We start from the raw sequence: 11,312 nt of genomic DNA on the forward strand, positions 1-11,312 counted from the left end.
GCAGCAGACTACTGCCCTGCAGCCCCCAGCTGCTCTCAGCTTCTGGGCTTTATGCAAGCCCCACCTGTTCCTGTCCAGCTGAGAATCAGGTCTAATGAATCCCCGGTCCCTGGCTCCTCCTCCAAGTGCAGCCTGGGCAGTTAATTGGCCCACCTGGCCACCTGACCCCCCGTCAAGTCTTGTGTGGGGTGTACACCCCATCACACCTCGGTATAGGCAAGGGAACAGGCAATGGGCTACACAATGTTAGCTGCTCTAATGGCAGGCACTGTAATTCGCTCCAACCATTCACCATAGAGCCATGGCCCCTAGCAGGCAGCTGGTAAACCCTAACCAGGCTTATGTCAGCATGGCCCCAGCTATGGAAACAGAAATCTTTGTTTGTCCTACGTCTCTTGCAATTGCTAGCTTCTGAAACAGATCATTTCATTGCTTCTCCCCGCTCCTATGCTTCCTGCCTGATTTTTCTCCACTTCAGCAGCTCACACACTTGTCTCAAAGGGTGGCTGGCCTCAGTCAGCTCTTGTTGACCAGCGTAACTAATGCCTTGGGGAAATGGTGGGTTACCTAATCTGTCCTTTTCCAGCACAAAATCAAGACAGGGTCCCAGAGGCCAAGCTTGGACTAGCCGAGTGTGGAAAGCCATGAACCTGAAGGATAAAGCACAAAAAGTGCAACGCCGCACACCAGTGTCACTGGGTTAAGCCAGTCAGATTTTATGCTGTAACTTCACCGCCCTGAGTGACTGAGTTCACATGAAAGAGGAGGCCCTTTCCCCTTATTCACCATTTCTGCCCCCTTAATTTTGCTTCTGGGGCTAGATCCTCTGTTGGTGCATTTGGTAGGGGTGTAGGAAGATCATTCGCACGAGTAGCTGATATGGCCCACTAAGTACGGCACGGAGTTACGTACGCGTATATGTATTAAGTGCAAAAAAGTCCTAGGCTCAGGTGGATTTAAAGGCCAGATTGGGCCTGACCCTTTGTAGGTGCCCAGCTAGGTGGGGGGGAGAGTGCAGAGAAGGAGCCTTGTCCTATCCTTACTTCCTAGGTGCAGGGCTCAGGGGCAACTGCATTTCCTGCGCTCTCCTCAGAGAGACTGCTCCCTGATTGTGCCCTCTGGAGGCAAGCTGGGTGTGAAATGGATTAAACACAGAACTTGTTAAACTTCCCCTCAAAGCACGAGACTCGCCAGGCTCCTACGCCACTCCTCAATGCACTTGACACTAACCCACGGACTCAGCCAGCCTGCGCTTGGCACTCATGCATCAGCAGCTGAAAGAGGCCTTTTCGCCATGCGTGATTTCACATGGCAACGGAGGCTGAGAGGAGGATGAGGATGCTGGGAGTTGGGGGTGATGGAAGCTGGACTTTATGTTCCCTTGGCTGGTTGCTTAGCTCTAGATTCTCAAGGGTATATAGACACCTAGCTCCCATTGAAATCAATGGGAAGCAAGCACCTAAGTACCATTGAGAATCTGGGCCTTCCCCCCTGACGAAGGACTGATCTTGGTACTGTGCTAGCAATCACTGGCCTGTGGTGCTCATGTGTGCTAACTCCAGCTGTAGCCATTTCCAGAAGAGTTAGCTTGTTAGCTTGTAGTTTTATGCAGATGTCAGCCCCAGTGACACTGGCATTCGCCTGGGGCGATCAGATGCCAGCTAGCTCCAGAAGGATGGCAAACTGAATTAAATCCCTGGGACCTCACAAGGTACTGGAAACACACAATGAGTATTTACCGCTATTGTTATCCACATGCCCAGCTGCGTTTTCATCAGGACTGCCTCTGAAGGAAGTGAAACAGTTTAGAAGGGCACCGGCGTAGAAGTTGACTGAGATCTTCACATGTGCACACTTTGCCAATCTTCAAATCGACTTAGCTTCATTTCAAAGACCAACTTTTCTCCAAGCAAACAGATCATTTCAGATGCCTGCTCCTATGGAAATAATTTCTGAGTTTGATGCTTTCTTTGCGTCAAGCAATCTTTGCCACCAAATAAACTCATCAACAGGAAAATGTCAGTGTTAAGTCTTGCAGCAAGTGATCGCCAGCCTGAAATGTGATGCTTTGCAGTTGTCACTCACTGCTAATCAAGACTGGCTGCAGAAAAGGTTGCTCTGCTTTGACCTTCAGAGAACATTAAATAAATAAATAAATAAAAAAGCAAAGAGAAAAGGAAATGGGGAAAGCAGAGGGGGAAATTAAAAATCTGTGCATGTTACTTCAGGATGCCAAGTCCTCTGCTCAAGTTGGACAAAAGGAAGAGGATGCATGAAACCAAACCGACAGGGTGGGGGAGGGAAATGACGAGTTATCTTTAATATGTAGCAGATGTATGATTCAAAGAGTCCTGCCTGTTAAAATGCTGCAGGAATCCCTTAAAGGAAATTGACCAGGCCGAACCTAATGCTGAATATGATCAAGATGATACATGGTTCATTCTGCCAACACAGCCTTAAGAATCTTAGTTGGAAATAATCAAGATAGTGCTGGACTGTGATGACAATGCAATCTAAAGCCATTTTTTTTTACCCTATTAATTATTGTGTCATGTGCATAAATCACCTGCGGAACTCACTGCCACTAGGTCACTTTGAGTCAGTTGTTTAGGATTAAAAATAGGAATTGACATTTATATTGCTAATAAGAACACCCACAGTTACATTAGAGAAGTTGAATACAGTGAAATAGAGCGTCTCCAAGATTTTTATCGAACGTTTGTCTGCAAAAAACTTTTCATTTTGGTTGAAAATTTTCAGGATTCAGTTTTTTTACTGAAAAATTTAGAAGTAAATGAAAAAAATATTCAAAAATATTTTTCCCAGCGGGAAAAGTAATTTCCTGACCAGCTCCAGATATAAATTCTCTTGCTTCCAAACACTGAATGATAATAGACGGTTATAAATGTGTCACCTTGCAACTGTAACTATCACGTGCATTGCTCCAAGTGCATTATGAGGGATATTTTCAAAATCTACTGAGAGATTCAGAAGTAAAAGTCTGATTGATTTTCAGTGTGTTGCGGGAGGAATGAGCCTTTACAATCCACACAGCTTTTAGGATATGAGCTTCAACAGCCTAATCTAACAGGGTGAATCAGGGTGAAAGTAGTACACAGCTCTTGTGTTGCCACTCTGCACAAGGCTGAGTTTTATCCACACGTCTTTGTTAACCAACAACATACAAAGTATTGAAACTGAATAGTAAGGAAATTCCTTATTGCTGATTAAAAGTCTCCCTCGCTGCGTCAGTTGATTAAAAGTCAAATGCCAAATTGTTACAGTAAATTCACTGTAGTTAATGTTCACACCCATGAAAGCATGTTGTGTTTGAAGGTGTGTGTGTGTGTGACTATCCCTGCCTCTGGTGGAATTTTCCTTGACTCTATATACTGCTAGTCGAGTTCTGCTAGGGCTGACTTTTATCCCTGCATCTCAGCTGCTTTGGTACAGAGGGTTAATTATTCCACCGGTGGAATGCACCAAGTAACTGTTTGCTTGTTTTTAAATTCCTGTAAGAAGATCTCTTCTCCCCCTTACCAGGGAAGACGGGACATAAGGCAAGGACATCAGGCTCCTTGCTGCCTGGAAGGCCTCTGGCGTCAGCAGGTGAAGAGAGCCCTTCCCGCTCCCCAGAGTCAGCTCTCTAGGTAGGGATGCATTCTTAGGGGGTGAGCCCATCTGTCTATTTTTCCTCTGGCTTTCCCTGGTTCAGTCCCGCGCTCAACCCTGATTTCTTTGTTGGTCGAGGGAGTGGCCTTGCGCCACAAGTTGTTTCCTTTGCTTCTTCCTCAAGGGTGAGGAAGAAGTTCAGTACCACAGCAGAGCCAATACCATACGTGGCACAGAGGCAGAATGTGCTGCCTCCATTAGTAAGGCCTATACCAGGGGTGGTCATCCAGTGAGAGACAAAGAGCCGCAGTTACCTTGCCCTCAGGCAGCACGTCAATTTCACTCCCCCTGGTCTCCCTATCCCCAGTGACAGTTGGCACTGATCTGTCAATTTTGGTGGCAGCTCATCAATTTCACTCCCTCTCTTCTCCCCAGCGTGGCATTTGTCTGAGCAAAGAGCTACCCCTGGTCTATACTATCACTTTTAACAGAAACTTAAGGCTAATCTACCTAACTAAGAAAACAAACAATTAACAGGTATGAAGGGTTTGAAAAGCACTTGCAATGCAAGCTGAGCATTTCCAGCAACCATCACAGGCAGACAGAAGGAACTGAGGGGGCCTAGGGCGGGCAGCGTCTCATATCTGCTGCATGGGCGCGGGACTCCACGGGAGGGGGGTGGGGGGCTAGAACTGGTCCTATGGATACTGCTGAAGGGAAAAAAATTCTGGTGATGGTGCAGGAAGGTGCGCACACACCTACAATAGAATCGACATGAGCAAGCACTCGAAGAATGGAGCCCACAGACTGCTGGTTGAGTTGGAGGCCTAATGAAAAGCTCAGACAGGCCAGTTTGCCCACCCCACTTTAAAAAATAGACTAGATGTTAAAGTGCATTTCCCTTGTTACTTCTATACATGGAGGAACAAATTGAGTCCCACCATGTGCACTGCAGCTGCTCTAGCCACTTTCCACCAGTCCGAGACTACCCCCTCCATGAATGGGGAAGTACTTGAGGAGCCATGAATCAGTAGATGATCAGGCCCAAACAGCCACGGTGGTTCCAGTTTCTGCAGGTAGCATGTATGATGGGCTATGGGCCCCCAACCAAATCCTGCTTTTACCTTTCTACAGAACTGCACCCCTTCCATTGCCAGGGGGTCTACTCACTCATACAAATAGGAAGCAGGATTTGTTCCCTAGTTCAAGATTTACAGGACCAGATTTTTACATTGTTACTTGTACGAATCTGGAGTAACACCACTGAAGTTAATGGAACCACTCATGTAACTGAGATCAGAATCTAGCTCCTGGTGTTTTCAAGCACAGAACAATTCACAGGAAACAAAGCCCAAACACAGGTTACGTACTTCATTTTGCACAGGACTCCTTGCAGACTAATTTGGCCAAAGCCAGGAGAATGCATAGCAAATTATTATACTTTTCCAGATCATTACATAACTTCTCCAACTGTGGCTCAGAACAAACATCTCATATGTTGCTTACACAACAAAAAGGAGACTGGAGTGCAAAAGAAAGGAAGTGTGGCTGCAGATGTTAGAATAATTTATGTTCTGTGCAAAAGATTAAATAAGCAAGAGATGTTCTAAGCACTTCCAAGGAGAAAAAATGGTTCAAACGGCAACTCGTGTTGGTGTTGCTATGTTTAAGGCATAGGAGAGAGAGAGTATACCTCCTGCTGAGATACTATAATGGATTCAAATAAAATAGACAAAAAAACCCACACAGCAGAAAGAGGAGAAAATTACATTTAATTATAACAAGGGGAAGGTTTCCACCAATCACAGGCCAACTCCCACTAATATCATCCCCCTACTAAAGACACTCAGTGACACTACATTCAATGGTATCATTCCTTCCTAACAGCATTCAAATCCCTCCTCAAATTAGTCACCCTCACTACGACCTGATGACAACATTGGGAAATCAAAGACCATTAGCCCTTCTTAATCCGTATATGCAAAGAAAACAGTTTAATAAGGATTAGAGTATGGCTTTGTTTTTATCATATGGGAATTATCTAAAACAGGATGAACTGCTCTCTGCTGCTACATTTTATTCCTCCGCTCCAATAAAATGCCTATAGTTTAAGCTGATTTTAAAAGCGCCATCCCTTCACTTCTACACTAAAACACACAGTAGTGGGTGTTTTACTTTAAGCTGTCCACACTCGTAAGTCTGCTGTATGGCAATGTTCACTGGTTTGGGCATATGGCTTCTGTAAAAGGAAGAAACATTACAGCAAGGCATCAGTGCTTTAGTTGATCTACCCTAACATGTATGTGACAGAACAGGAAACTGACAAGAATATCTTCATGGTCTGTACAGGTCTCAGTCTGTCCTATAGCGACACCCCCTCCTACCAACACCCCATTATTCTGTTTCTGTTCAAAAGAGCCAGACCACACGTGGAACTAGACCTCATGTGTGGAATAAGCAGACCAGCATTGATCTCCTACAGGTGCACCTATCATTTCAGGCTCAAGGAGTGCTCACTGAGCATCAATTTATTTGTATAGCAAAATGGTAACAAAGAATCATGTTGATTCTAAGCTAGTGGTAATGGACCAGACAACACTCAAGGGAAGAGAGATGCATGGGGATTTCAGATCCTCTCCTGACTAAGGGTATTGTATATACTGCAATTCGAGGTGTGCGTGCAGCTCATATAGACATGCCCAAGCTAGTTCTGCCTCACTAATTCAAACCGCAATAGCAATGAAGCTGGGAAAGCCTGGGCTAGCCACTTGAGTACACACCCAGGCCCCTGGGCAAGGCTGTACAGCTCATGCTGCCACAGCTTCACTTCTGTTTTTTCAAACTAGCTAAATCACAGTTAGCATGGGTGTGTCTACACATGCTGCTCTCTCACCTCTGACTGCAGTGTCAACAGACCCCCTAGGCACAGACTGATCAGGTATTTGGGGCAAAAGAATTTCTAGCTGACATAACATCCTTGAAGATTTACCCTGATGCTGATCCTGTTCTCTCTCACTTCAGGCTGAACAACTGTGGGGGAGGTGGCCACTGAGGTCATTTAACCATTATATAAGGTGCATTTTTTAAAAACCTGAATGCTTTAAGGTAATTCATCCTGAACACCTAGTAAGCCCCATCAAGTGGCAGCACTATTTTAAACTACAAACTACCTCAACTGCTAGAACTACACTGACACCAACGGTAGATGCAAATTAAAACAATTCAAAGGGAATACTCTGAGAAAGGAATAGCTTTCTACTGACTCGTCAGACTGGTGGAAGAGGAACTAAGGACTTTTTTGGGGGGCAGGGGAAGAGGAGGGTGGACTGCACCCTTCTGCTGCAAGGGCTGGAATATATAGACCTGTGTACAAATGCTATGCTGCCCAATATTTTATTGGATTTGTGGCTAGTAAGGCATGGCATATGGTGTAACTAACTTGAAATTAAGAATGGGGAAAATTTAGTCTGAATACCTATAAATGCAGACTGAGGACCAGATCCTTTCGGCTGCAGAATTCTCTCTGTAGGGAAAGGTGGAACACTCACTGTTTGCATAAAACACTAGGAAGTTTACTGCATGAATATTGTTGCACTAGCAGGCAGACCAAACAGAGGATCCAATCAATAAGTCTTTCCCATTTAACTTTCATGGTTGGATAAAATGACAGTAGTAAGGTGTGACCAGAGAAAGTACACGGTTGCACATTAGAAAGTGGAACCCATTTTCTCCCAGCTGGCAGAGAAAAACTGGGCCAATTCTGATCTCATTAATTTTATACCATGCAATTCCATTGACTTCAACGGACTTATACCTGATTTACACTAGTGCAAGTGGAAAGATAATCAAGCCTATTGAATGTATGATTCCTTTTCTGATCCAAGACAAAATATAGTCTTAAATCAGATAAAATAAACAGCATGGACAAAGTTACCGACTGTGAATTAAGAACAGAGTCTCCCAAGTATGATTTTTTTTAAAAGTATTCTTACAAGGGGAAAAACTCATTTCTTTCATCCAATGTCCATCTATTTTGCCAGGATCGAACTTCTATCTTTTAATAAAGTATGGTAATGTAAAAAAAACCTTAAGATACCAAGAGGATACTATAAACACTGAAGATTTAAATTCACATGCAGTAAATGAGGATGAACACATTGACTCAGGCTTGAGATTTTAATTTAAAAAAAGATACCCAAGATGGGATTAGTAATAGATAGTATCATGCCAATGCAAACGGAAAATGGTTTATAAAAACCATCACCATTTTAAGTAAATTTGAGTGGACACTGTACAAATGTACTTAATTTGTCTTCTATGCTAGCTTTTTTGAAATATAAACCAGGTAAATCTATGCTACTCAAAATCCAGTAGGTGCGTAATATTAACCTAACGAAAACATTTTATAAATACAAACTTATTTTTAGTATTAATAATTGCAACATATTTAGTTACCTAAACATGTAAACAGAAACAGAACTATTTCATGTAGAATCTATCTACCAATTAAGTCCACAATGGAAAAATACTTGCTAATCTTTTAAACATTATTGGAAATGCAAATATACTTCATTCTTGGATTAAAACAAATACAGTTTTATGATTTGTAACAGTACACAGTATCTTTGCATAAGCTACCTACAAGGCTGTTGAATACTTGTAGTTACGAATTACAATTTAGTGAAAAACAAGCTTTTCATAGTAAGCTTACAACAAACATGTACGCTTCAGAGGCAAAAAGAGAAGATCTGTTCTGTATTTATGAAGATACATCCATTTATTATAAAACAAGATAGAAGATCGTCAAATTAAATGGAGACAAGGCAACCTTAGAGCAACATCTTTAGAGCTTGTGAATGAAATGTAGTTTCAAACTTGCAAATCAGGGTGAATATAACTCCTAACATGCTTTCTTCTTCTCTCTATAAATGGGATGAAGTAGAGAAGCAAAGCTTCAAGGTGTAAGGATTAGAGCCATCTGTGAGAAACAAAAGCAAAATTAAATATTCAATATAAATATTGTATACAATTGTATACAAATTTGCCAATTATTATTATTTTGCAGCACATACTGCTTAGCAGAGTTGTGGTTTTTTTGGTTTTAATTTTTCAGGCATTCCAAAGTCTCCAGATGTAGGTTCCTTGGTAAACAGGGCTTATGTATAGAATGCTGGCATTTTCTAGGCTGCCACATAAAATGATAATTAAGAGCACAAGTACGTGGCATAGCATCTAGAAAACTGACTAGTATGTGGTAAGAAAATGCCCCCATTACTAATGGCTCCACGGGAGGATTTATGTGAGCAGCATTTAAAAAGGAATTTCGTAGCCAAGAGGTGGTGGATGTTCAATGAAAGTGACAAGCAGGAGAAAAGTGAAACTGCTGTGAAAGGTAGAACAGCAGCAAATTGGATGAACAATTTCATCCTTGCTTGACCAAGAAAAAGGAATAGCAAGAAAAGTTATCTGGGAAGGCAAGTTCTCCAGGGAAGCGCACTCTTAGAACCCTGGGAAGTTATGGGGGCTGTGTTCCAGTGAAGCAGCCCACCATGGTAGTATTGGGTTAGTAAGTATTGGTCAGTGCTTAGCTTTAATATTATTTTCTTGACCTTGAAGAAAAACAAAGAAAGACTTTCCTTTAGTTTGTTGATTCTGTATTAAGAAAGGACAGAAACTTCCCCCCTTGTTTCTATCCATGATGTCTCCCAGAAAATGATAGAAAAATAGATACCAAAGAATGAAAAGTGTATTACACTCAGAATATCTAAATACCTAATGGGTAGAAAAGAAAATCTCTAACACTCTTTCCCCTCCCCGCCCAATTTCCATTAGCAACAACTGCTTCAAACTGTTAGACTGACAGGGAAGATACTTCCTCTTCAAACTCCAACCAGAATTGTAACTAAAATAACCTTATATATTGGGCCAGCTTCTGATCTCACATCCATGAGTTCTGGAGCATTTCCATTTGCTTTAATAGTTACTCCAGATTGCCACAAATCTGGACCACTATTTTAAAAAGCAATACAGGTAACTCCAGTCTCATTTTGATCAGTTTGAAACTAAACTGGATTTACATGGTCCCATAATTTCTTATTTACAAAAAGGTGAACCCTGTATAAAAATTCTTTGTTTAGAGCAGCAGGTTGTATATTTACAATCCTAAACTAAAAGTTTTAAGCCCCACTCTAGTGTAATGGATTAAATTTTTGGAAGTTATTAAATCGGCCAGTATTTGTGTTCTGGGGTTATCAGAGAATATACAGGTTAGATTTCTCCATTTATTTTTATTTGAGGAATTTAAGAATGCTTTAAGTCAAGTCAGATAGTAGGTTTTATTCTGACTATAGGAGTTTTCTTTATTCCCTTTCTGAGAGTTTGAGCATCCAGGGGTTCTCAAGCCTTTGAGCATGTTCCATCCCTATACAGATGTTTTGAGTTCTGCAGCTAGAATCTAAAAGATCTCCATTTTTGCCAGTCTTCCTGTAGGCAAATGAAATCTTAGCACTCATTACTGAGAAAGCTCTCATCACAAGAATACATGTTAGGAACCTTATTACTGGAGTACATAATGAAGGGGGGAAATAAAACACACAGAGGACATTTTTTCAAGCTGCAGATTCACAGAATTATTTGCATCCATGACATTTCTTATAGCAAAGACATAATATGAATGGGGAGGGAGAGGGGAGAGAATCATAGGGAAATACATTTTTTAAGCAGTAATTTATTTTAAAAAATCTTAAATGGAATTACTTACTTGGGACTCTTATCTGGTAGTGATTAAGTACAGTGAGGGCTTCCACTGCATCTGTCTTGCATTCCCATTCCAGCAGACCAGACAGCGTTTTGGCAGAAGCTGGTAGAACAAAAAAGAGTCAGGACTTGTCCCCAGAACAAGTCATTTTAAAACATGAACTTTTTTTTTTTTTTTAAACTTACGTTTTGGATCAAACACTTTGTATTTGATAAAAGTGAGAACTTCATGGTCATCACACAACTGCAATGGGAATGAAAATGAAAGATAAAAATATGATCAACATAAAGATCAAAATGCCCATTCCCAACTATTAAAGAAATGACTAATGACATAGCTTAGAAACTCTTGTATTTGACAAATGAAAGTTTGATGTACGTTAGTATTCTCTGCATTTTTAAGCAGACTGTCACATTGAAAGGAAAAAAATTAAGATCCATTCTGCTGTGAGAGATGCAAGAGAAACAGGGGAGAATAATCATTTTCTAACACAAAATGCTGGCTGCTGATTGTCTGGGAGGACAGGCACCCAAAACAAAAAACATTCAGCTTCCTAAAGAGAGTTTCCAGTAATTTACAACACAAGTTGGTCCGGAGAACTGCAACATGCTTAGATTGTAAACTCTCTGGGTGCATCTACATAGCAATTAAACACCTCTGGCTGGCCCAGGTCAGCAGACTTGGGCTCAGGGGTGTTGGGTTGTGGAGCTAAAAATTTCTGATGTAGACATTTGGGTTTGAGCTGGAGCCAGGCACCAAGACCTTCCCTTCTTGTGAGGTCCCAGAGCCTGGGCTCCAGTCCAAGCCCAAATGTCTACACCAGAAATTTTAAGCCCTGCAAGCCTGAGTCAGCTGATCCAACCAGCCGCAGACATACTGCGGGTCTTTTCTTCCAGTGTATATGTACTCCTTGGGACAGATAATGGGGCCAATCCTGATTGGG

General features: G+C 41.9%; 1 protein-coding gene across 2 annotated transcripts in view; it reads right to left on the reverse strand.

Annotated features, from left to right (window-relative positions):
- Nucleotides 1–5,365: 5,365 nt before the first annotated feature.
- The window catches only part of HNRNPLL (heterogeneous nuclear ribonucleoprotein L like), a 36,200-nt gene continuing 30,253 nt past the window's right edge, over nt 5,366–11,312 (reverse strand). For both annotated transcript variants that reach the window (XM_067532927.1, XM_067532928.1), the window contains exons 11-13: nt 10,555–10,612; nt 10,373–10,471; nt 5,366–8,590 (exon numbers count right to left, since the gene is read on the reverse strand). In XM_067532927.1, coding sequence (XP_067389028.1) covers nt 8,535–8,590; nt 10,373–10,471; nt 10,555–10,612 — 213 coding nt within the window. In that variant the 3' untranslated portion in view covers nt 5,366–8,534. The remainder of the gene's footprint in view (nt 8,591–10,372; nt 10,472–10,554; nt 10,613–11,312) is intronic.

This window comes from Emydura macquarii, unplaced genomic scaffold (genome assembly GCF_026122565.2).
Source record: "Emydura macquarii macquarii isolate MOO-44397 ecotype Brisbane River unplaced genomic scaffold, CSIRO-AGI_Emac_v2 contig_3305, whole genome shotgun sequence".
NCBI lineage: Eukaryota > Metazoa > Chordata > Testudines > Chelidae > Emydura > Emydura macquarii.